Source organism: Drosophila virilis, chromosome 4, assembly GCF_030788295.1.
Source record: "Drosophila virilis strain 15010-1051.87 chromosome 4, Dvir_AGI_RSII-ME, whole genome shotgun sequence".
Lineage (NCBI taxonomy): Eukaryota > Metazoa > Arthropoda > Insecta > Diptera > Drosophilidae > Drosophila > Drosophila virilis.
The window spans coordinates 6,402,108-6,429,815 of NC_091546.1; the positions used below are offsets into that span (position 1 = coordinate 6,402,108).

At 35.9% G+C, this 27,708-nt stretch overlaps 2 protein-coding genes across 17 annotated transcripts in view; one reads left to right on the top strand and one right to left on the bottom strand.

Annotated features, from left to right (window-relative positions):
* The window catches only part of CadN (neural cadherin), a 182,174-nt gene extending 168,436 nt beyond the window's left edge, over positions 1 to 13,738 (top strand). For 5 of the 9 annotated variants that reach the window (XM_070209145.1, XM_032438471.2, XM_032438472.2 and 2 more), the window contains 5 exons: positions 83 to 253; positions 1,776 to 2,017; positions 8,549 to 8,761; positions 8,915 to 9,085; positions 9,766 to 13,738. In XM_070209145.1, the coding sequence (XP_070065246.1) occupies positions 83 to 253; positions 1,776 to 2,017; positions 8,549 to 8,761; positions 8,915 to 9,085; positions 9,766 to 9,887 (919 nt within the window). In that variant the 3' untranslated portion in view covers positions 9,888 to 13,738. Of the gene's footprint in view, positions 1 to 82; positions 254 to 1,775; positions 2,018 to 5,948; positions 6,188 to 8,548; positions 8,762 to 8,914; positions 9,086 to 9,765 lie in introns of all 9 variants that reach the window. The other 4 variants (XM_032438474.2, XM_032438479.2, XM_032438473.2 and 1 more) reach the window with 1 other exon arrangement.
* The window catches only part of LOC26531773 (uncharacterized), a 255,554-nt gene that overhangs the window by 184,258 nt on the left and 43,588 nt on the right, over positions 1 to 27,708 (bottom strand). For 7 of the 8 annotated variants that reach the window (XR_004304675.2, XR_011416678.1, XR_004304676.2 and 4 more), the window contains exon 3: positions 2,848 to 2,904. The exons of the other annotated variant lie outside the window; for it this stretch is intronic. The gene's annotated coding sequence lies outside the window, so the exon portion shown is untranslated. The remainder of the gene's footprint in view (positions 1 to 2,847; positions 2,905 to 27,708) is intronic. 8 annotated transcript variants of the gene reach the window in all.

Sequence of the window (27,708 nt, forward strand, 5' to 3'; positions counted from 1 at the left end):
TTGTTCTGATTTTTGCTGCTATTTCGAATATCTTTTCCCGCCCACTAACTAACTTTATATTATTTTGTTCTATCTTTTGCAGTCTGGAGGGCAAACACCTGCCCCTGCCACCCGCCATGAATGGCACTCAGTGGGGCCAGGCAACAATGGCACGTAATTTGGAAAAGGGTTGCCCCTCCAACAAGCCCTGCTCGAATGTCATTTGTCCCGATCCCTTCGAGTGTGTCGATCTTTGGAATGTCTATGAGTGCACGTAAGTCTTGTCATTAGCTAAATTCAATTCTAATTTACATACCACACATTCATGTATTGCTCTTTCGTTTCTCATAATGAAAACGTTTTTTAAAAAAAAAAAAAAAAAAAAAAAAAATGACAACTCGGACTGTGGACAAAAGAAAAAAACACAAAAATACCTAAAACAAAACCTTAAAATTAATAAACACACATGGGTCATACGGCAAAATTAAACAATTTAAAAATACACAAAACGAGTGTTGAAAAATACCAAGGACACAAAAAGTATTTCATGCCCAAGAATCGGCATTGAACATTTGATAGGCTTAATCAATTAGAGGCTGCGACATAAAAATAAAATAAATAAAAGATAAAAGCAGTGAAAAATCGAAATTGTGCCGCGTCACCGGCAGCTTACGCTGTACGTCAATCAACTGACGTTGCCAGCCTGTTGAGCTGCCTCGTCCTGGTCCAGGACACACACACAAACCGAGTTAGTCGCTGGCCACGTGTTGGGGTGGTTAACGTTGCGTGACAAATCAATCGGATTAGGTTTAAGGGCAGGCACAAATCGATATGCTCTTGTCTCCATCACCTGAACGCAACTGTACATATTCACGCTTTTTCACCAGGCACTAGCTTAACAGACACACACACAGAGACACACAAAAAACACACACAGTAGCAATATATATATGTATATCTGTGGCGTTTGACAGCACGCATCACGCGTGGCGGTACTTGTGCTTAGTTGGCCTCCACATTTCTGGCTGTTCAGCACTTGTGAAACGGTTAGCATAAATCGGCTAAAAGGTTATAAACTATAACCCAACTGATTTCACACTTAAATGTATTTAACAGTGCTTAATTGTTTTTCGTTTTTCTGTTTGCCTTAAAGCTATTTCGAAACGCTTAAGAGCCACTGTTAAAAGCTGAACTCTGTTTAAATAAGCCTCTAAAACGGTTAACAGGAATCGGTTACAGGGAGGTAAATGTTACCATATCGGCCCTAAGTAAGACTTATTTGTCATTCAATTTGACAGATAAACCATAAAAAACAATCGGTTGATCGATTATGAACTGAAAGCCAGCCAGGCTAACGCCAAAGATAACGTTACGGTTTTAAAGAAAACGAATAGAAGAACATAGACTGACCAAATTGGCTCTACATAAGACTTTTATATTTACCAAACGGTTGACAGTTATCAGCTAAACTTACATCAGCAAGGACAACCAAGAAAATAATGTTTACCAAATAGTTAACATCCATCGGTTTGGCGGCTTACCCCTTAACAGTAATCGGTTAAACGGTTAGAGTAACATCAGACATTGCTTAACTTTTTCGTTTGCTAAGAGCTTAACAGCAATCGGTAAATGGACATACGTTAGACCTAACCCAACATTAGCCCACATTTATGCGAATTATTTTAGTTTCTCTTGCCCATTAATCACACTTAGCTGCCCTTAACAAAGATATAACAATATCATGTTAACTTAAACATTTCGATATCGAATGCGAATTTTAAATATAAAAAAAATAGTTGCGGCGAGGGACGCATCATGTCGCCCGATTCAAAGGGCTGCATGGATCGCAACGAATGCCTCGATATGCCCTGTATGAACGGCGCCACGTGCATTAATCTCGAGCCGCGTCTGCGTTATCGCTGCATTTGCCCCGACGGCTTCTGGGGCGAGAGCTGTGAGCTGGTGCAGGAGGGTCAGACCCTCAAGCTGAGCATGGGCGCCCTGGCGGCCATACTCGTTTGCCTGCTGATCATACTGAGTGAGCAATTCAAATCAATTCCAAATCAAAAATATATATCTGTATAAATATATATACCTAGCTTTATATGCAACAACAAAGAGACCATTTAATATTATTTAAAGTGAGCAACTAGTGCTTAGCGCCTGCCTTTAGTTTAGTTACCGTTTACCATTTAATCTGTCATTTTATTAGCTGTTCACAATACAAACTCATTCATGCATATATCTACCTATAACCAACATCATATCATATACGGGCATTTCATTTGAGTTTTTCAATTGTAAGCCTGCCTTGCACCCCCCACATACACACACACACATATAGAATTTAGTTACCCAGCATTTTTGGACCATAATTTGCTGCATTTATTTTGCTCCAATTGAAACTGATTTAGCCCACATACATATCATATATCATGCCATACCATGCCATGCGAATATACATATGTCAAATGCATAAAATCCAATCATTCAGCTACACACGCATCGATTCATTCATAAAAAAAAAATATCACAGCTCACTGAATTCCGAATTTGTATATTTTATAAAATTCTTGTGATATTTATCAGCTATGTGACGCTTATTTCATGATATTTATATTGAAAAAAAAAAATGATATATAGTTTTGTAATTCCACATTCATCTGCATTCCATCAGCATCATTCGATGTTAGCGTTAACATCTTCTTTATTATCGACTTTATTTATGGCACAATATTTTCTGTTTCCCCACACAATGTTCAATAACTTTCTCTCTGTTTGTTTGTGCGTGTGTGTGTTTAAATATTTTTATAATAAATAAATGTTTTATATATAAAGAACACAACAAACTGAAAGGTATGTACTTACATATATGTAGTTCCGTTTCATTTATATCAATATTTCTCTAGACAATTGCCTAATTACCTGAAATATTAGAGGATAAAAAATATATTAAAATATATCATATATATAAATATATATAAATTGAAATTGCTTATATAAACATAATAAACACTGAAATCGCACTTTAATTAAATACTATATATACAAAACATTTTGTAAAAATAATTGAGCTTAGGCAGAGTTATGCTCCTGATAACAATTATAGAAAAAAAAAATGGAATATAATTTTAAACATTTTCCGAGCAGCACTGGAAAACTAATTAAGAAAACAAAGCTTAAAGTGCAGTTACTAAAAGAAAACGACTTTACAGTTTCTCTCCCACACACACACACACACACACACACATATATATATATTAAGAACTTTAGCTGTTACGCCCCCCAGCCAACACCCACATTCACGCACACGCACACGCACACACAGGCGCGCGTTTACCTTGTGAACTGCACTGAAAGAAGCCAAGCACAGAATCCTGAAGAGCTTAAATGCCTTCAGGTAAGATAATAAATGTGCAGTCAAAGATACATACAAGTTGGCCAACAGGACGAGGCCAGGCGCAGACAACTGAAAGAGCAATGGCTGATTTTAGCTTTGGCATTTCGAAAAATCACGATGCACTAAATCCGCTTGAGCAAACAGATAGACGATGCGCAGAACGAATATGTAGTACAACAGGAGTCAAGAGTTGTGAGTCCTGAGACCTGAGGCTCAAAGGAGCTGCCAGTTTCATTTGCGGAGTCTCGCGAGGATTTGCAGACACACAACGTTCGCATTTTTTATTTTCGTCTTCTTCGTTTTATCTACTGCTTCCCTCTCTTTTTTTCGGTTGCTACTTGTGAGATTTTTCTTTTTAAATACAAGTTAAGAGCATTTCCGCTGCGTAAACATGTGTGTGTGTTGGAGTGTGTGTAAAAACAGATATACACACACAAACACACACAAAAGCACACAGTTCAAGTTTGGAACAAACATTTTGTAGGTAAATAATGTTCCAAGAGCAGGGCTGGAGTTAAGTGTTCGATTAAGAGATACCCTTTATACTTTTTGAAGCTTTGAACATTTTCAAGTGCCAAAAATTAAGAAAAAACCTGAATCGATTTTGAGAAATCTTTAATAAATCCACATCATATTCAAATATTAAAAAAAAACCCTAAGTAATATTAGATTGAAAATCGATATTAATCGAATTTGCTGAAGTAGGTAAATCGATTTTCGGTATAATAGAGAAGAAACAATCTATAACACGAATTCGATACATAGAGAATGCCTGATGATATTATAAAGGCAGACATAGCTGAAGGTAACATTCAATGAAATGCATCTATAAAAAGTATCGTTACCATTTCAAGCGCTTAAATGTTTACAGGGTATACAAAGAAATTGTTTCATGCCAACTCTAAGTAAAACTTAATGACGTAAAATATGGCAAAGTTGTGCCGAGCACTGTCCAAACCTGAAAAAGTGTATAAATATATCTAGATATATATATTTATATATATGTATATACTCTATAAAGTGCCCACTTTTGATCAGCTTCAACAACGCACTTGGGAGCAATCACTAAAAGGCGCAGCGCAAAAAACTATGCAACTTTTTTTTTTTTTTTTTTGCTTCCCTTAGTTGTGCCCAGCTTTTTCTGCCGCTGATTTAGTGTGAAAGTTTTTGCTGGCTTTCCTTCAATGCTTCCTCTTGCTGTTCCTTAACTGGCATTTGGTGGCGCAGTTTGCAGTTTATGCCGCCGCCCGCTGTGCGGCGCTTTTGTGCGATTTGTTGGCTCGTTGGTCAAGAAGTCTCTGGTATTTGCCAATAATCGTCAATATATCAAAAGTGTCTTATGTCTGCATTTGAAAAGTATTCAGCCGCAAAGTCTGTTGACTTTTATTTTTTTTTTTCTTACTTTGATTCAGTTTTGCATGCAAAGTCAAACAAATTTGTGGCATTATTATTGCATTTCGCGCACAGCTGCAAATAGAAGCAGCTAAGTGGAAAATGAAGTGAAACCAAATGCCAAAGTTTCACAAAACTTTTGGTTATGTTTACTAATAATCTCCTGAGGATCCATGCATACATGTAGAGAGAAAACTTTTCGCCTCAAAGAGCACACAAATAGCTTTTCAACATTTAAAATAAAATGCGTAACGAAGGTCACACAGTTTCTAGGTGACAGTTTATTATTAAGGGGTGCCAAGCCATAAATTAACTTGGGGTTGCTTCTCAGCACATGTCAATTGTTGGCTACCCTTCAGACGTGTGCATGTGTGTGGAGAGAGAGAGAGAGAGGATTTGTTGTGCAAACTAATCAAAACAAAACTTAAGCAAGTGCCAAATGCATTTGAAATGTCAGGAGAAATAAAGGAAGAAGACGTACACATTGCGGTTGGTCAGAAGAAGAATATGCAGCAGGAAACTTTATTCAATTCTATCAGCAACAACTGCATAATAATCATAAAACAAGAAACAAAATAAAAAAAAAGTGCAAGTGAAAACCAAAAGTGCACTTTAGAAGCCCCCAAACACACACGAAAAGACACCCGCCCCCCTGCATACACATACCCGCAAATGCATAAAGTTTGTACCAGCTAAGAAAATCTGTAAGCTGTAAAACTGAAAATTGTGAATGGAAAAGCGCCAAAGCGCAAAATAATAACAACAAGAACAACAACAACAACAACAACAATAAAAACGCTAGCGAACGAAACGAACGTTTCATAAGACTTTTTGACAGTTGTGCTCCCACGCACACACACACACCCTTACACACACACACTTGAACTAAATTTCCATTTTCAAAACTGCAGCAAGGACAAGCTTTATGAAAGCGTTAAAAAAAAAAGAAACGAAGAAACTTTACAACACTCGCGCACACACAACGCCTTGCATGATGTACAACAAATTTAAAATAATCTCTTTTTGTTTTCCAACACTCTACTTTGAACAAACACACAAACAACGCTACACAACTCTACACATCGCAATTCACCACACTCAACTCCCCACACACTCAAAACTGCGCGCTTGACATCGAATACGTTTCACGTTTCGGTTGTGCCCTTGTCACGTTTAGCTGTCCTGCGGGCTATAAAGTCTCTGGCAGCAGTTGCGTCAATGAGAACGAATGCCTGCTTTTCCCCTGCCGCAATGGGGGACGCTGTCGCGATCATCAGCCGCCCAAGAAGTATGAATGCCATTGTCCTTTGGGCTTCACCGGTATGCATTGTGAACTGGAGTTATTGGCCTCGGGGGTGTTGACACCATCCCGTGATTTTATTATTGCCCTGGTCCTCTGCCTCAGCACGCTGATACGTAAGTATAGACAAGCCACGTAAATAGATATATATATATATATATATATATACGTATTTATTTATATATATATATACGTATTTATCGCGTATATTCGCGGCAAGTGGGTAAGCTGAGAAATATGCCTAAGTCAAGTTAGAGTAGCTTTAAGCAAATATACTTAGTATTAGAGTGGAAATCGTCGAAGTAAGTACAGGCAATATGTGCATGGCTTAAAATGTATATTTATTCATTTAGCACAATGTTCTCAACTCTCTGCTAAGCTTTCGTTCTGTTTTATTTTTATTAATTTTGCATATAATTTTACTTATTTTTTAATTTGTATTTATTAATTAATTGCGCAAAAAACTCCATATAATTCTTATCAATAGTAGTTTAAAATATATATAAATGCTTATCAAGAGCAATCCATGTTTTTCGAAAATCGATTGACACTTATCGTTATATCGGACGAAATCCCCCTTGCACGTGTTCGTCAAGTTATCGATATTTATCGATATATATCAAGATTTATCGTTGCAAATAAAGCCGAATAATGCATGAGTCCGCAAATACGAACTTTAAGTGGCAATTATGTTATTTCTTCCTTTCATTTTCTGTTTTCAACTGCGCTCAATTTGTAAAACGCGCAGTTAAAAGCATTAAAGTAAAAATGACAGTATTTTTTTATGGAGTTTATGTCATTTGAATATTTATGAAATCGACGAAGCCTGGAAATTAATTAAGCCATACATTTACCAATTGGCCACGCCCAAGCGAGCTACAGAAATTCTCCTTTTTTTTTGTACAGAGAGGCAAACATCAAAAGTCATTTCCGCAAATTACATGCGGCCAAGCGATGCACATAAATTAAAGTTTATTGAACGAACGGAGGCGAAAATAAATGGACAGCTCTTTCTCTTTTAATCTGTTACTTGTGCTTCTTCTTCATGTTACAGAATGTTAAGTTAAACTATGGAATGTAAAATTAAACATGTGGCGAGTGGCAGAAAACCAAACACAAACCGAGAATGCGAATTTGAGTAATACAATAATTGCAATTACGCGACGTCCATTTTGGCCATTGCCAGCTGTTTGGCAAAAAGTTTGGTGTAACCCCACACACTCTTGGCCCACACACAACCCCCCTTGACAGCCCACAGCAAATTACTTGAGAGGGGAACAACTTCTACGGCTGCTTTGTCCAAATAAGTTGAAAAACTTTGAGCTGTGCAACAGATGCTGCAATATGCTCGCAAAAGACGCAGGGACAAAATTAGAAAACAGCAGCGAAACAGCAGCCAAAAGGCGACAGAAGCTAAACGGAACAAAAAGTAAAGAAACCGAAACGAATGGAAAAGGAAACAACAACAACAACAACAACAAAATGGCGGCATAAAGCGTGGACAAAAGCGCCGGCAGCAGCTCGATTTTGCTCTTTTGGCAAACAATATTTGGCTGGCACAGTGGCAGTTACAGTTACAGCCGCAAACTGTAGACAAAGAGATAGAGAGCGAGAGAGAGAGATAGAAAGAGAGAGAGAGAGAGAGAGAGAGAGAGAGAAAAGCAGAGAAAGAGATAGCGAAAACTGGGACAATGTGCACCATATTTGTTTGTACATTTCTATGCCCTCTTCCAATGGGTATTACAATTTTGACACGATTTGTGCAACACCTACAAATATCGCATATATAAATATATCGATGATATAAATACTAGGATGTCGCATCTTGGATCCTGCAATCTACGTCTGTCTAGGCCTAACGTAATATGCAAGTCAAAAAAGAAGGCTAGGCCAGTTTTTCACGCATTTTCCGCACTTTGTCGTGGAACATTGTATTCATTTTGAATTAATATATATTTATTTAGTAATGCTGTTTTTTGCTCTGTGCTAAAAATCGAAGTTTTATTTCTCATGTCTCAGCAAGGGTATACAATCATTTGGTTTTCACAAATCTGAAATCTTTTTTCCACCGTTTTTTTTCCTATTATATTTGCTTCCATTATTTTATTTTATTTTATTTAATTTTTTTTTTTTCAAAACAAGCGCGCGTGTGTTTTTTCTATTTTGCTTATAGCACATTTTATGCAATTCCCTTTTTTCCATTTGTTTTATTTTCTTGCGAGAATTTAATTAAGAACCTTTTTGCAACTGTGAAGAGAGCGCAGATTTTATTTCGACTATTTCCGAGTAAAATTGCTTTAGTTAAATTCACCATTTAAATTACCCTATTTTTGCATGCCAAACGAATACGTATTTAATTTAGTTCATATTGCAGTAGAGTCCCTTGGTAATTGGTTGTTGCATATGAAATAGCTAGATATTGAGTACAGTTATGCACGAATTCCAATTAATCAAAATAACTTTGATTTTTCGCATAGTACTCGTTCTGGTATTTGTGGTCTACAATCGACGCCGTGAGGCGCATATCAAATATCCCGGACCCGACGATGATGTGCGCGAGAATATTATCAATTACGATGATGAGGGCGGCGGCGAGGACGATATGACCGCCTTTGATATAACGCCATTGCAGATACCAATTGGTGGGCCAATGCCGCCTGAATTGGCGCCCATGAAAATGCCAATTATGTGTAAGTACTTATTTCATATTTGTAAAAAGAATGCCTAGAGCAAAATTTGAGCAGTATATTTGCCGAATAAATTTAAGATTCAATGTTTCGTGTGATCACTTTCCTCAACTCTGATATAATACGTTTGCCAACATTTGTTAACAATCTTTGCAGATCCCGTGATGACGCTTATGCCCGGCCAGGAGCCCAATGTAGGCATGTTCATCGAGGAGCATAAAAAGCGAGCCGATGGCGATCCGAATGCGCCACCCTTCGATGATTTGCGCAATTATGCGTACGAGGGCGGCGGCAGCACAGCCGGTTCGCTTAGCTCATTGGCCTCAGGTGGGTTTAACAATTCTGATTAAGCATTCGTTTAGCATTTCGGTGCTCACCACGACTAGATTTGCACCCAATATTGCGGCAATATTTGACACACATGCGTAATGGCTGGTTTAGCTGCACCCCAAAAAGTATGCTACCAAGTAGTTCAAAATGTTGACAATGCGCAGATTTCTATTTATTTTACTACTTTCTTTTTTTTTGATTTACAGGCCAGCAACGCTCAAAAACCGCCGAATATTGGGTGTAAAATTAAGTAAATACTAAGAATACCGAAAAATACAAAGAAAATATTAAAAATAATAACAGATAAATTTCAGATTCACTGAACGAAACCTAATACAATAATTGTAAAGTATTTTGTGAAGACATTTAATGTTTTGTAAAAATACTGAAAATACAAAATATACCGAAACACTATGCAATTATTGTATGGTAGTTCGTGGACAGCTTTTATGTGTTTTGGAAAACATTAAAAATTCTAGATATACTATGTTGCACTAAATACTGAAATCACTCGCAAATGTTTTTGATTCAAGCAAATTTCTTTTATAAAAAAATGCGAGTATTATAAAACATCAAATACATAACATAAAACTAGCAATTTATTTCCCAACTTGCAATATTGAAATTCGCGTATTAAAACAATTTTTTTGTTGTTGTATATTTTCTTTTGCTTACAGGCACCGATGATGAGCAGCAGGAATACGACTACCTCGGAGCCTGGGGTCCGCGTTTCGATAAGCTGGCCAACATGTATGGCCCGGAGGCGCCCAATCCGCATAACACCGAGCTCGAATTGTAAGTTTCCAGCCAAAAAGAAAACAAAGAGAAGAAACGAAAAGCCCGAAACTGTAAACGCAGTTAAGTAGCCACAAAAGTTGCATTTAAAAATTCTACACGACCGTGGAGGTTAGGCAAAAATCATCGTAAACGATTTTCCCGCTAACTCAAACACAAAGAAGCGCAACCAAAGAAGCATGGCAAAACCCTAAGTTAGTGGAAAAATAGAGAAAAAACAAAAACAAAAAGCGAAAAAACATGAAAAAGGAAAAAAAAACCTATAAAACTAAACACATTTGACACGTAAAATGACATTTGTAAAAAATACTTCATCAGCATTTAAATTTAATAATTATTCTAATTAATTTAGTGTGAAGAGAACGCAAAAAAAAATAAAAACGAAATTCAAATTTGCGTGACAATTTTTTCGCAACATTTTTAAGAAAGGAATACGAAAACCTAGAGTATTGAGCAAGGAGCGAGAGCATACCAAAGTTTAGATTAGGCGCGTGCATGAATTTCCATTTTCCATTTTGATTATACCGAAGTGAAAATGGAAAAGAAATTGAATATATTTGTTGTGCATATTAATTTTAATTTTGCGATAAATGTAATTATTATTCTCTTAAGTTCAACATTCTTAAGTACTTTATGTTTGGCAAGTCATTTAGGCCAAGCTAAATACGTTTAGTTTATTTTTAAATTTACACATAAATTGATTTAAACGAGTATTATATTATTTTGATTTCGTATTAATTTTTAAGATTTAAACTTAAAGAACATAATTAAACTTTATATAAATGAATACCCAAAGACTGTTTTCGTTCCATCATAACAAGTACATATATACACAAGAAAAAAACACATAAATATATACATATATATATATATATATATATATATATATAAATAAATTAAACGAAACACAACTTTTAACTGGCATTACAAGGGGCGTTACGTTGTGTATCAGCACAAGTAAACCTACAACTAAAACCAGACAGATTCGAAATACACAGACCGAACCGTTCTGGCCAAAACAGTTTCTTTCAACAGCAAGCGGAAAAATGAATGAAGAAAATACTCCTAAAAAAATGATATTCTAAAATAAAAAATAAAAAATTTAAGCTAAAGCACGAAGAAATGAAAAAAAAAAAACAAACGCGTGTCTAGCTGAAGACAATTAAATGAGAAATGGGAAAAGAAAAAATGCAGAAATTTACCTTTAGACGAACTTAGCGCAATTGATATAATTAAATGGAAATACTTAAAGAGTAAACGAAAAGAAAACCAGAAAAAAACATATATGATAAAGAAAAGTATTTTACATTGTATATAATATTAGTTTTTAGCACGTAATAAACAAACGTAATTAAATCATACGAAATTGGTAGCAGAACCTTAAAGTCTTATTAAGTCATTTAAACTAGAAATGAACGATTCAAATATAACAACAACCGCATTCGACAAGTAAAATGAATAAAAAATATAAAAAACCACACAAACACACACACACATTTCATATATAAATATATAAATAAATATACTACTCGTACAAAAACAACAAAAAACAAACCAACTGCATTTAAAACTAAACTTTTCCACACGACAAAATACTGAGAAGGAATATAGAATGTTTTATGTTTTTATTTGACCAGTTGCATTTTTATTTTCTTGTTTTCTTTTTTTTCAGCCATTTTAGAGATCGTAAAGGCCATAAAGATTTGTCTGGCCAAAAAAAAAAAAAGCTAAGCCGCAAGTTGAGCCACAGTTATGAGTGCAATTTAAAATAATAATATTCCAAAATGTTTATTGTTTCATTTGTTGCACATCGTATATATCTATACTCCATATACGTATATACGAGACCCCACAATAGCATACTATGTAGTTATTATATATAGAAAACGCAGAAGATGAAAACAAACACAATCCAATTGAAAAGCCAGTTAGCTGCTGCAATACAAGTTGATTACTTTGTTGATTTTATGTGTGAGAGTTTTTTTTTCTTTTTCGCATTGCAAAGTCAGCCAAGTTAAGCAATTGAAATGGAACCGTAAGTACATAAACAGAAGAGAATACACTGCAACAAATCAAGTGCATGCATAAATCATAGAGTTTTCCAGGCAGAGTGCCCAAATTCCTAAAGCAAAAAAACAAAAAACAAAATAGTTTGATTTTATTTTACTTTTCCAAAAACTAAGCAACAACAAATAAATATATACAAAAGAAAACCTAAAGAAAACTGCAACAAGAGTTGACTATTGAAAAGTGCAAAGATTTTAACGTAATTGTTAAACCATACAGCGAAAACAAAATATTTAACAAATAAAAGTACATTAAATATTAAAATAATACTGCAATTAAATGCATTACTTGCTGTACTTGTTTGTTCAAGACAATTTTTAAAAGCACATTAACTGTTAAAAAAAAATTATATACAACTAAAATCCATATAAAGCAAAGCCGCACAGAAGATTGAGAGCGATGGAGACAATTTGATATTGATGCGACTTCTATTCAATATTTTGCAAAGACTTCATTTCGATGCTTCAAAAAAAAACAAATAATTAAATAAACAAAAACAAAACAAATGAATACATTAATAAATTAAACAGTACAGCAAAAAAAACACGTATTAAAACACTGCCAATTAAACAATATAATTTTCAAGAGACTTTTGAAATACAAATAAAATTCAACGAAAATATTTCTGTTATAAAATTAAACGAAATTGGCATTTTGCTCATTTTGCTGGCAACGTTAATTTGCTTTTTTCGGCAAGAGATTTAGTTCACACATTTTGACTATATAGATTTGCATTTATGTGTATGTATAGGCGTATATATTATTACATTTTATAATTACCAAGCACTTTCAGGCGATGCAGACGAAAAAAAGAAAGAAGGAAAAAGCAAAATAGTTACCAGAACGTACGATATTTTATATAAATAATAAAAACCAAAAACAAAAACAGACAGCACATCAGGAGAACAAGTTTTTTGGGAAGAGGGCAAAACAAAACAAAAAAAAAATAACATTATATATAATCATTTACACATATTTGTTATATATTTTGTAACGTAAGTTAGAAGGCATATACGAGTACATATACATACACACATGCATACATATAAATAACTAATGCACACACACAAACACAAGCACACACAGCTCTAGCATTCATATAACCCAAATACACACACACACATACACAATGCGAGGCATCATACTATTTGATAACTATGTATTTATAATGTATGCATTTTTTACCAACAAAAACAACAATAACTCTATAAACAAAAAAAGCGCATTCCCAATGAGTCAAATGAAATGGAAAACCAGAAAAGCAGAAAAACAGAAAAACCAAAAACCGATTTCAAATGCAGTTTTAGATAAATTTGCATATAAGTACATTATTATGTAAAATCACTTAAATATACAGTAAAAAAAAAATAAAATAAAAATAATAAAAGGAGAAAGAGAAAGAAAAAACGAGAAAATTAAAATTAAACAAATGGCAACTAGTATTAAAAAGAAAAAAACCAACAAAAATTTATGAATAAATTATGAGTAATATTACAAAATTACTAAACTGCAAAGCAAAACTAAAACGAATAAATTGCAAGTGCGCAGGAACAAAATGAAATGCGAATTCCCTTTGCAATTGGCAATTGCAAACTACATGAAAAAAGAGAAAAACAATTGACAAAAAAATGAAGAAAATTATGAAAATTGTGGGAAAATGTGTAAGCTGACAGCAAGCTGAGAGAGCATGGGAAAACTTAAGTTAAGGCAAATTATACACACACAGACACACACATTTACAAATACATACACACACTCACACACATTTATACAGACAAGAAAAAACAACAACTGCAATTATATTAAACGAAAATTATTATAAAAGCAACAAAACGCAAAAAAAAAAACAAGTGAAAAACAGAAAATAAAATAAAACAAAAAAAAAGAACTAAATAAAGAATCTGTAACGTTATATGGAAAACAAATTTTCAAGCGCATTTTTCCTCAAATTTTCAGCGGCTTAAGTTATGTGCACAGAAATGCAGGTTTCTTTGTTTCAGGAGTGCTATAGTCGACTAGATGATACCCTGAACCTTCAAATGCAGGGGGCGCTATAGCTAGAATATGAAAAATACTTGATCTGTATATAATTTTCTAAAAGCTACAAGTCATGTTTGTTGAGTCTGGCTCCTAAATTCCGAGAAAGCTTGAAAACTGGACAAGCTATCGATTTTTATCGGAAGCAAACTCGCACTGCGCTGGCACTAGGAGTAACTACGTTCCAAATTTCAAGTTTCTATCTTTTAAAGGTTCTCAGATCGATGGACTGACAGACGGACATGACTAGATCGACTCGACTGTTGATGCTGATCAAGAATATATACACTTTATGGGGTCGTAGATGCTTCTTCTGCCCGTTACATACATTTGCACATATACCCCTTTTTAACCATTTTTAATGGGTTCAGATGATAGAATTAGACAAATTATTGCATATGACACACAAAGCGTACAAAGTTGGGCGTATGCCGTGCTTTCTGTCGTGACACGACATTGTGCGGAACTATTACGCTCTAGAGAGCAGAGTGTGACTCTAACGTGACACGAGATGACATTTAACACGACATTATTTGCATTGTTCGCTTCTAAAAGTTCATGAATTCCAGCTTTCCGCATTACAGAGCTGCAAACTGTGCTCCTAAATTAACTTAAAGCCATATTTAATTTAAACACAAAAAACTTCACACAATCGGCGACTACTTGAAAAAGAAGCTGCTTAAAGTGCACTCAAAGAAAACAATAAAGAAAAGGAAATAGCAAACTAAATTTATTCACTTTGTACGCAATTTCATAAGCCAAAGCACTTAGGCAAAAAATGTCTAATATATTAGGAAAAACCAACAGCTACAAGAAATACTTGACAGCAGGGCAAAGATTGGGAGCATTTAACAACCTGCACTAAGCAGGCAAGCAAACAGGAGCTTGTCCAAAATGAAACAAGGAGCATAATCGGAACATGAACAAAGCTGCCTGCTCATAAAATTTGCTCTAGCCAAAATCAATACAATTTGCCACATGCCCCGAAGGGCGGACTAGGGCAATAGCTGGGATATATTTTCTTTCCCCCCCTCCCACTCCTTTTTTTTTTACTGCAAATGAGCAACGACAAAGTCCAGATAGTGCGTTGGGCGTTCGAAAATATTGGCAAGTTATTCGATAAGATATACGAGCGAAGGGATTCATAAATATGCGAGCAGGCAAAATATGAATAATAAACCAAAGAAGGTTCGAGAGCAGGTTGAAGCTGAGCAAATGGCTTAAAATAGATACAAACAAAAATTTAAAAAAAAAAAATAAGTAGTTGCCGCAAATTGTGGGCTTAAAAATTTGTTGTTGGCATATTATTCATTTGGCCGCGACGCATAACTTGTCGTATGCGCAATTTGTTAGCCGCCTTAAACAATTGCTCGAACGTGCCTGCAAGCACAACTGAATGGCATGCAAGAGAGACCAGGCTGGGGCGGGTTTGCGGACTTGGGAAACTGAAACGCGTAGACAAATGTTCAACAGGGAGCAATAATATTGTAAATTTGATGCTTCAATGGCGGCAAGAGACCGGAAGCGTTGCGTTTATTATATTTGTTTTGTGGCGGGATTTCACTACGCTTTACTTTTTTCATTCCCGCATAAAAATGCCAAAATGAAGTCGCACAGCACAAAAATCTTGCACAATAGCAACATTGTCGTCCTTACTTGGCAAATTTAAAAAAATAAAATAAAATACCATATAAGAAAAGTGAAAAAACCCAACCGAAGCAGCATATTTGTTGTGGAATTTTGTTGTGCCCGTAGCTAAAAAGATTTTTACATAGCACAATTTGTGGTCGCAGTTGCTTGTTTCTTCTTCTTGCAGACAAGTCACATGTGCTTGGTTGTGCGTGGTTGTGTGTGTGTGTGTGTGTGTGTGTATGTGTGTGCGAGTGCGTGTGTGCTTATATTTGTAGATAGTGTTGACTTTATTTGCTGATAGTGCAACAAACAAACGCCAAAGCAAAGGCAAACCAAATAAGGATTTAAGGTACATCTTATATGCTGCTCTGTTGATCCTGACCTCGGGCTGTTTAGCTGTCTATTGGTTTTCGCTTAGCTATACGATATGCAATTCGCCAACAACTGCTGACAGGAATTACATAGATGGCATTGTTTAGACCCACAGCTGATAAAAGATTATAGACAGCATAAATATTTGCATATGGCTCGGGTTGGCCTTTCCCTTCGTTGATGCTCGGTAAAAATAAACGTATTTAACTTTAAAATTTGAATTTAAGATTTTTGTAGAATATTTATTCGCTGATCAATATTCCTGGCACCCTTCGCATCTAAGTTTCAGCTAACGTATCCCTTGTTTATTTTCTGTACATTATATTAAATTTGTAAGTAACATCTAATAAATGCAGACATCAAATTACAGAAAGAGAAGTGAATTTAAAAAAGGAAGACAATTAAAAAGTGTTGAAAAATTGTTACAAGTTGCTATTAACAGATGTTTATAAAGTAAATGAACTTCTAATAAATACAGACATAAAATAACTTTAAGCACAGAGAATATGTCTAAATGTTGCAATTTTATGAAATTTTCCGGAAAAATTCCAGTATAAGCTGGAAAAAAAAACATTTAACTGGCAGTTATCAGTTGACGGTTAGTTGACAAATTGAATACATTCTTATTGACACATTGCCACTCTTTATCTAAACCTCCTGTCTGTTAGCTTCCCCTTTAATGAACACAATTCTATTTCTAGACAATGTGCACCCCAAAACAAAATCTCATCAAACGTAAATTCTATCATACCTAAAATGCTTGTCTGCGATGTTGTATGCTAGAAAAACGCCTACGGGATAAGCACACATCATCTGGCTCTTCTCCTACTAACATATTTCAATATTTTGCCAACATGTCACATAGACGACATTCATTTCCTACCGTCAACACGCACAATTTGTCGCTTTCAAATGAAATGAAATGCTTCAAGACAACACGAGCATAACAAACACCAAGTACAATTGCTACAACGAAAGGAGTATACGACTTGCAAATACCCTGTAGCAAGGCAAATGCAATATTTATTATGTATGTATATGTGTGTTCCTGAAAGCCAATCGAGAATCACGATGAAGATGAACTGTATCCTGTCAAAATGACAGAACAGTTTATATCCCTCCACTCTTTGAAAAAAAAACTTTGAAATTTATATTTAAAAAGTTATTGATATAGACTTTATAAAATATACACAAATCAGCATTCGTAATAGGCTGACTTATTAATGAATTATCAGGCATTAGTTGTAGAACGCGTTATATTTCGCGTTGATATACCCAACTTATAGATTTTTAATTACAGGGTATAGGTAAATCGGTTCAAAAACGTAAAAGTGCACAAAATACTGCGCCGGAAAATCTTGTCAAACGAAAATACAAGTGAGAGCGTAGTGTCGATATGCGACTAGGCGATACCCTGCAGAAAGTAGAGACAGTTGAGTTAGGCGCATATTATAATTCGAGCTGTTGCTCGATGAACCCAACGACCATTTGCTTGCAGAGTATATTGAAAAACGTAACACCAGCAGCACAAAAACACCCGCTCACCCACACAGCCTGCGAGAGAGCAGAGACAGTTATGGGATAGCTGGTTGCTTCAGGCAAGACCGTTTGGATGAGATACAAGAAAAGCAAATGGGGCCGATGTTTAACTTGAGCAACGCACGGAAATACTTAAAAGCTTGCCAAAAGATGATACCGACGGGGGCCAGACACGAAAATTTCATTTGATTTGGGCCTTTTTAGATGAACCCAAAAGTTGAGTAAGAACAATTTAAGCTGCAATCATGTTCAAACGTAGGACACATGCTTGCTCGTTAAGGTCAACTTGTCAGTCAATCAAAGGTCAAGGGTTAAAACTGAGACAACCTACCCTACCTCACCCAGCCAACACCCATCTCAAAAAGCAAAAGACACATTTAAACGAGTGCCCCATGACTAGCATTAGATAAATAGCTTTGAAAACATATTAAATTTTGTGGTTACAAATTACTTAATGAATGCGAATCAAACCGCAGGCACGTACCAAATGGTAGGGTTCGTTAGGGATGGGATAAACGAAATATGCAAATACATATATTTTGAGAACGAAGTAGGAAGAGGTAGACAGATCGAGTGGAAGACTAGCAAATATCCTGTACGCAGTTTTAAAATATCATATATACTCATATTCAATCGTTTACCAGCTCAGCACGTATCGATTGTGTTATCGATGCACTTGTCACGTCATCGATAGTTTTTTGTCTAAATAATATCACATATAGTAGTTTTTAAAAAATGAATGCATAACTTTCTGTAATTCACAACTATATATCGAATACAATCGATATGTTATCCGTATAGCGTTACATTTGACCCATTCACTAGCATTTACAGTTAGCGATAGTTTTTTTGCGTATCGATAGCATCGTTCATCGCTAACTCATTACCATTTAACGATATTTATTATCGCATTTCAGATGGTAACTATCGATAGTTTAAATAGCTTTTGCCATAAATACTCTAGCACAGGGTATTGAAGAATGAAACGTTTTCATGTGGCACCAAACACTTTTTTTACGCTTTTCAGTTTTCAACGCATTTGCATAAGCCCAAGTGGAGAGGATATACTTTGAGTGTGGTTACAATTTTGGTCATGCCAACCAGATCAAAATATGCACACAACTAAATTGTGCCTAAAAGAGTTTTTGGGTGATTTGTTCACTAAGCTGCTTTTAATTGCATTACAGAGCCCGAATGCGCTCAGATTTCTATGTGGCCAGTGTGCACACACCTAAAACACATATCAAGCGGTTAACCGCTATTTGTAAAATTAATTGGTGTCTTTGTCCTAGCATAAGACACACACGCACACATACACGAGCACACTCGGGTCAGATTTTGCTTAACTATAATATGTCTGGCTATGAGTGCGTGTGTGTGTGCGGCAAATCGTGAACGCTTATTAGATTTGGGGTTTGTTAAATGACTTAATGCGGTCGATGGCTGAGCCGAGGATATCGACCCCAAACAAGATATTAAATATATCGCATTACAGAGACCGCAGTGCAGCGTCTTAAAAATAGTTTAAACACTTTTCAAGCTGCTAACTAATTGTCAACTGCAACAGGACACAAATACAGCTAGCAGTTGTGCGTTTAATCTAAAACCCAATTAATTAATGAAAATCATTTGAGCAGCTTGCAGCTAGCTTGAAGCAACCCATTTAGGAATCTCAACCAATATAATGCACTTTAATTCAGCTTATTGCAAACGCATTCAGCTTCGGAAAGTGTGATAACTCGATTTATTAGCGCACAGAGTCAGAGATTAGGCCTTAAATTATGGGATATTGAGATGTGTGTGACACATTTATTAGTTTATGCATAGGCCAATGGGATCAAAGTTAAAGGGGCTTTAAGTTCTAGGATTAAAAGTGTTGTATCTTTGTTAAGCAATATGCAACGCAATCTCAAAAGAAAAGTGAGGTTGTCTGCGCTGAGTTGAATTCAATTTATTGCTAATCATTTTTTTTTTAATTTTCTATCCCAATCCACTTTGAAAGCAAAAACACAAAATTTTCCGCAAACAAATTCCTCTTGCATTTAGCTTCCTTTAGACAATCGGCCAACAGTTAACTTAAATTGTGCATTATAGTATAAATTAAATAGCATCATTTTGGTTCTTTCGCCATTTCCCACCTCAGTAAATCATTTGTGTTTTCATTTTTCATTTAACCGACGTGAGTTCACACGCAAAATAAATGAATATTTCTTGAATTTCAGCTGCTGATGAAAACAATTAAAGTGGAAATTATGACGGAAAAGAAGCAAAAATTTGAATTGCTCGCATAATGCCAAACGGGGTTATTAACTTTTGTTGCTGCAATTCATTTCAACAGTGTGCCCAAAAAGTATATATGCATATGAACGTATATGCCAGATATACTATTAAGCAATGTATATAGGATGTGTGTTTGTGTGTGTAGGGACCCTGGCCAGGGCTACTTTATGGGAATTAATCAGCGCAATTATGCCGGAGCGAAATGTAATTTACGTAATGAAATACGGCACAGTGGTGCAAAGAACAACAACAAAAAAAGCTGGGGGGAATAAAAGGTGATGTGTATATATTAAAATAAAAAAAAAATTAATAGTTGCTTGAATATTTCTTCAATTCTTAATCATTTTCTTGCATGAGAAGTATGTACCAGCAATATGAAACTCAAGTGTACTTGGTATAATTTGCGGAACTCATAATTAACTGCGTGTTTTGTATCTTGCTTTTACTTGCAGCACCTTGCAGGCACTGTCGAGGCGAGTTCTGTGCCATTTTAAACGTCTTTCTGCAGCGCATCCATTTAACGTAAATACACAATGACGACACACACACACACAGAGAGAGAGAGAGAGAGAGAGCGAGAGACAAGCACACACAGACATTCACACACGCAGTCAATTGCAATTGGCTGCATCTCTTTGCACTGCAAATGAATTTTACACATTTTTTATTTGAGTGCACTGTAGCCGCATGTCCTTGCCGCCGTTCTGGCATTTATTATGTCCTTTCAGCGGGCAGCGGCGCACATCAAAAGCGAAGCCAAAGAGTTTATCAGCGTCCATTCCGACCGAACCCCCTCAACAACCCAAACCACCTCCCTCTCCCATTCCATCAGCCGGCAGCCACGCCCATTGATATAACGATTGCAGCTGACGCAGCGAGTGCTGCCGCTGTTGTCGTTGTTATTGTCATTGGTTAACGTGCTTCTCGGGCCTCGGGCTTAAGGCCCCTCACCCTACACACGCCCCCTACACACACACACACACACACACACACACACACACATCAAGTTGCACAACACTCACGCATTTGCACTCTTTCATTAAAATTTGTGCGCTGTTGGCTTTTATTAAATGAATATCCATATGCCAGCACTCTCCACCAACACACAGACTGCACCCTTTCCCCGCGCACCAACACCTGTTCCTGTTCCTGTTCCTGTACTGTCACAACATCCGCTTGGCTAACAGAAATCTTTGCGCGCCAAATAAATGCAATCAGAAACTTTTACATAGTTGCCGCATTCAGGTAACTGAATGAATTTCCACCCAAACTCTAGACAAACTCCAGGTTTGACCTTTAAAATAATTTAAGGATTTAAGGAATAGTTAAACGATTTTCTTAGTTAATTATAATTTGTGGTCAAAGGCAAGTTGCCACACTTTGAATGCAGAAACTGTGGTGTTCATTTCCTAACTTCACATTAAATACCTCAACTAGACTTTATCATAGATTTAGCAAGGCGAAATTCAGTCTATGGGCTAGTTCTCTTCATCACATTGATTGATTGGTATCTAAATTTAACTTTGTTAGTTTTTGGTTTACTTTATTCAAATCTCTGACATGTTTCTGAAAATTCAAAAGAAATTGTTTGACAGTCACAATCGTACATTTTTCAATACTGAAAGCCAAATTTCGACAATTGATGATTGACTGGTATCTAAATTTAACTAATATGTCAAAATCCAAGGGGAAAATATTTTACGAGCTTAACTTCCTTCAAGTATCCGCAAAGACGCTTGCAACATGTCTGCAAGTGCATTTAGTCTTTTATTTTTTGTTTTAATATACAAATAAGACAACTTAATTATAAATTTAATTAAAGAAAATTCAACTTAGTTTTATGACAAAAAACAACAGCAGCAAAACAAAAATAAATATACCTCTTTATTGAAAGCTTTTCTTGTAATTTCTTTTCCAATTTTCATTTCGCTGTGCTCCTCCCCGCGCTCTCTTTGGCATTTAACTACTCACATTGTTTTCTACCTCAACCCGAGCATAAATCAACATTCCCCTCTTTCGCTGAGTTACAGCAGGAAACGCGTGACATTTGTCCATGCCGTGAACGGATGTACATAATTTTTCGAGCAGCACTGTAGAAATCACGTAAATTTCATTAACAATACACGGGCAAATATAACGACAACAAGAACAACAACAACAACACCAATAACAACAAAAAGTGCAATAATAATAATTGCAACAAGATTTAATTGTGCTTGGCCGTTGCGTTCCAAAAAGCACCGGAAGCCACACAAGCACACACACGCACACAAACACACACACACACACACACACACACACACTCAACTACATATATATATATATATATATAACAAAAATCACACACACGCACAGCCGCCGCGTGTGTGTCACAATGCGCACAAGGTGCAAAAGGATATGCGCTATGAAATCCATGTGCTTTTAATGTTGAAAAATGAGTTTGTGAGCACGTCGTAAAGCCCCACCCCCACCCCCTGCCCCTCTAGCTGCACAGCCCAGCCTTTAACACACCTCAAACGCTCTGCTCTCTTTCCCCTTCCTCCCTCCCAACGGCGAGCACTTTGTGTGTGCAGCGAAGCAATTTGGCGTATGAAACGGGTCAGGTCAGTGGCGTGCCTTCGTTCTACCCCTTACCCGCGGCTAGAATTCATACAGCACTTTGGAAAAGTTGTTGTTGTTGTTGTTGTTGCTGCAGTTCAATATATGCACTGGCAGCTGCCCCCCACCCCCCTCCCTGTGTCGTCAGGTGTTATGCTGCACTTTGCCAAGTCATTAAGCGTCTTTCTGTGCGTGTGTGTGTTTCAGTATGCTTGTATGCGTGCTCGCCAGTTTTGCCACATTTAATTGAAGCAAATTAGTTTTAAGTGGCTTTAATATTTTATCGTCGGACTGCAGCAAATGCCAGCTTACAAATTAAATACCAAAATGCGACGCTACAAATTTCACATTTGATTGAATATCAAAACAAAAATATCCATTGCATACCCCTAGGGGCATTATTGAGCATTCAACTTCTTCGGCACTTTTATTATTAGAAATTAAGTATTTGAATAATTGAACACTTGTAAAATTGAGTTGAAGATCTAATGTTGAATGAAGTTGAATTAGAATTTCAGATGAGAACGATATGTTTTGATTTTTTTAGAATTTTTTGTGTTAATAAATAAAAAAAAATGTAAATAAATCCAAAACAATTTTACGATTAAGTAGAAACATAAACATGCATATTTATTAAATGCAAAAAAAAAAAGATTGAAGCTGTTGTCAGTTTGAAATAGCTAATAATTTAATTTATATTCGCAACAATTTTAAGTATAATTGAAAGCAGATTTATGGGTAAAGTTTCTGCAGCAGAGCAACGGATACGAGAATCTAGACACTCTTAAAACCAGCTACAACAGCATAGAGAAAAGCATTATAAGCGTTATACTTCACACTTACCTGCTGCTTTTATTTCCGTTTCCGTTGCGCTGCTTCTTCTTATTGATTTCTGCTTCTGCCGCAGCGCCACATGTTGTGCGAATTGAAATAGTTATGACAAGCTGAAGCAGCAGCAGCAGGAAAAGCGGGGCAAGTGCGTGCGCTAAATTACCATATAAATGGATTACAGCGCAGCTGGGAAAAGGGTTGGGAAAATCGACAAAAAAAAAAAATAAAGCAGACTGCGATAGGAAGAGGGATAGTGGGAGGTGGGTACAGCAAAATGCAGCAGCGTCAGCCGCAAAACGTTTTTCCAATTTGCCAAACGGAAATCATTTTCTTATTATAGTTGCAGCTAGCTGCAATGCCACATACCCTACCATACCGCCCAGCCCCCCTCCCCTAGCAAACCAAGCGCCCCTTCATGCAGCTGATTAGCCTCGTCCCGCTTTGCCACATTAGCAACACTTTTGCTGTCAACTCAAAAGGAATTATGAGCTGCAGCTCCTTCGCCATGCAGGATGCCATGAGTTTGCTTTTGAATCTGCGGAAATTGCAGCACTAAGCGACAGCTAAGAAATCGGTAAATGCGAATGCGAGTCGTATTTATGATGCCGCTTTTCCAACTCTATAACTTTTTGGCTGGAATTGGCGAAGTTTGAGCGCAAAAAAAAAAAAACGACGCCAGCGAGCAGGAAATTAATCGAAATCTTTTTTTTTTGTTTTTTTTTTAGCGACATTTAAGCTCGATCGTTAATGTTATTTATTGTTAAAATAAGAAATAATATGCAAGTATTTTTCTCAATAACACCAATCGATAACAGTATTATAATGAGTTAAAGCTCAACATTTTGTACTAACTGAGTAAAGCTTAATTATATAAACGTATAAAATAGCGATAACAATATAATACTGGCAATCAAATTGCTATTATAAGTATAATAAAGTAAGCAGAAAATCCTAAGTGAAGGGCAAAAATCTCATTTCTAAAGACCTTTGAGAAAATTCATTTGAACCGCGCCACGGGCAAGGCCAGGGCCTCAATATATTATCATATACATATGTAGGTCGAAATTTCTCAACCCCACAACATGTCCAAATTTATTCAGATTTGCACGAGGTTTGGATTTTTTTTCATTATTTGGTAACTAGATCAATTGGCATCTAAATCTGACAACATAATTTTTGGACAAAATTCATGTGAATATAGTACTCTCACATATCTGATATACGCATAGGTTGAAATTTCCAACCCCCATAACTTGGTCAAATCTCAACCGATTTTCAAAAGGTTTGGCTTTTTGTTCACGGTTTGTCCTTATTATCAATTCTGCATCAAAATCTGGTAACATTAATTTTAGTCGCAATTCATGTCAAATGTACCCTCAAATATCCTATAAAGACGAAGTCAAAACTTCCCACATCCATAACTTGATCAAATCTCATCCGATTTTCAAACGGTTTGGATTTTTGTTCATGGTTTGGCCTCATTATCAATTCTGCATCAACAACATAATCTGACAACATAATTTTTGGTCAAAATTCATGTCAAATGTACCCTCAAATATCCTATAAAGACGCAGTCAAAACTTCCCACACCCATAACTTGGTCAAATCTCAACCGATTTTTAAAAGGTTTGGATTTTTGTTCACGGTTTGGCCTCATTATCAATTCTGCATCAAAATCTGACAACATAATTTTTGGTCAAAATTCATGTGAAAATAGTACTCTCAAATATCCTATATAGGCATAGGTTGAAACTTCCCACACCCATAACTTGGTCAAATCTCAACCGATTTTTAAAAGGTTTGGATTTTTGTTCACGGTTTGGCCTCATTATCAATTCTGCATCAAAATCTGACAACATAATTTTTGGTCAAAATTCATGTGAAAATAGTACTCTCAAATATCCTATATAGGCATAGGTTGAAACTTCCCACCCCCATAACTTGGTCAAATCTCAACCGATTTTTAAAAGGTTTGGCTTTTTGTTCACGGTTTGTCCTTATTATCAATTCTGCATCAAAATCTGGTAACATTAATTTTAGTCGCAATTCATGTCAAATGTACCCTCAAATATCCTATAAAGACGAAGTCAAAACTTCCCACATCCATAACTTGATCAAATCTCAACCGATTTTTAAAAGGTTTGGATTTTTGTTCACGGTTTGGCCTCATTATCAATTCTGCATCAAAATCTGACAACATAATTTTTGGTCAAAATTCATGTGAAAATAGTACTCTCAAATATCCTATATAGGCATAGCTTGAAACTTCCCACACCCATAACTTGGTCAAATCTCAACCGATTTTCAAAAGGTTCGGATTTTTGTTCACGGTTTGGCCTCATCATCAATTCTGCATCAAAATCTGACAACATAATTTTTGGTCAAAATTCATGTGAAAATAGTACTCTCAAATATCCTATACAGGCATAGGTTGAAATTTCCTACCCCCATAACTTGGTCAAATCTCAACCGATTTTCAAAAGGTTTGGATTTTTGTTCACGGTTTGGCCTCATTATCAATTCTGCATCAAAATCTGACAACATAATTTTTGGTCAAAATTCATGTGAAAATAGTACTCTCAAATATCCTATATAGGCATAGGTTGAAACTTCCCACACCCATAACTTGGTCAAATCTCAACCGATTTTCAAAAGGTTTGGCTTTTTGTTCACGGTTTGGCCTCATTATCAATACTGTATCAAACTCTGACAACATAAATTTTGGTCGCAATTCATGTCAAATGTACCCTTAAGTATCTTATATAGACGCAGTCAAAACTTCCCACACCCATAACTTGGTTAAATCTCATCCGATTTTCAAACGGTTTGGATTTTTGTTATTGGTTCGGCCTCATTATCAGTTCTGCATCAAAATCTGACAACATAATATTTGGTCAAAATTCATGTCAAATGTACCATCAAATATCCTATAAAGAAGCAGTCAAAACTTCCCACACCCATAACTTGGTCATATCTCAACCGATTTTCAAAAGGTTTGGATTTTTGTTCACGGTTTGGCCTCATTATCAATTCTGCATCAAAATCTGACAACATAATTTTTGGTCAAAATTCATGTGAAAATAGTTCTCTCAAATATCCTATATAGGCATAGGTTAAAACTTCCCACACCCATAACTTGGTCAAATCTCAACCGATTTTCAAAAGGTTCGGATTTTTGTTCACGGTTTGGCCTCATTATTAATTCTGCATCAAAATCTGACAACATAATTTTTGGTCAAAATTCATGTGAAAATACTCTCAAATATCCTATATAGGCATAGGTTGAAACTTCCCACACCCATAACTTGGTCAAATCTCAACCGATTTTCAAAAGGTTCGGATTTTTGTTCACGGTTTGGCCTCATTATTAATTCTGCATCAAAATCTGACAACATAATTTTTGGTCAAAATTCATGTGAAATAGTACTCTCAAATATCCTATACAAGCATAGGTTGAAATTTCCCACCCCCATAACTTGGTCAAATCTCAACCGATTTTCAAAAGATTTGGCTTTTTGTTCACGGTTTGGCCTCATTATCAATTCTGCATCAAAATCTGACAACATAATTTTTGGTCAAAATTCATGTGAAAATAGTACTCTCAAATATCCTATATAGGCATAGGTTGAAACTTCCCACACCCATAACTTGGTCAAATCTCAACCGATTTTCAAAAGGTTTGGCTTTTTGTTCACGGTTTGGCCTCATTATCAATTCTGCATCAAAATCTGACAACATAATTTTTGGTCAAAATTCATGTGAAAATACTCTCAAATATCCTATATAGGCATAGGTTGAAACTTCCCACACCCATAACTTGGTCAAATCTCAACCGATTTTCAAAAGGTTCGGATTTTTGTTCACGGTTTGGCCTCATTATTAATTCTGCATCAAAATCTGACAACATAATTTTTGGTCAAAATTCATGTGAAATAGTACTCTCAAATATCCTATACAAGCATAGGTTGAAATTTCCCACACCCATAACTTGGTCAAATCTCAACCGATTTTCAAAAGGTTTGGCTTTTTGTTCACGGTTTGGCCTTATTATCAATTCTGCATCAAAATCTGACAACATAATTTTTGGTCAAAATTCATGTGAAAATAGTACTCTCAAATATCCTATATAGGCATAGGTTGAAACTTCCCACACCCATAACTTGGTCAAATCTCAACCGATTTTCAAAAGGTTCGGATTTTTGTTCACGGTTTGGCCTCATTATTAATTCTGCATCAAAATCTGACAACATAATTTTTGGTCAAAATTCATGTGAAAATAGTACTCTCAAATATCCTATATAGGCATAGGTTGAAACTTCCCACACCCATAACTTGGTCAAATCTCAACCGATTTTCAAAAGGTTTGGCTTTTTGTTCACGGTTTGGCCTCATTATCAATACTGTATCAAAATCTGACAACATAACTTGGTCAAATCTCAACCGATTTTCAAAAGGTTCGGATTTTTGTT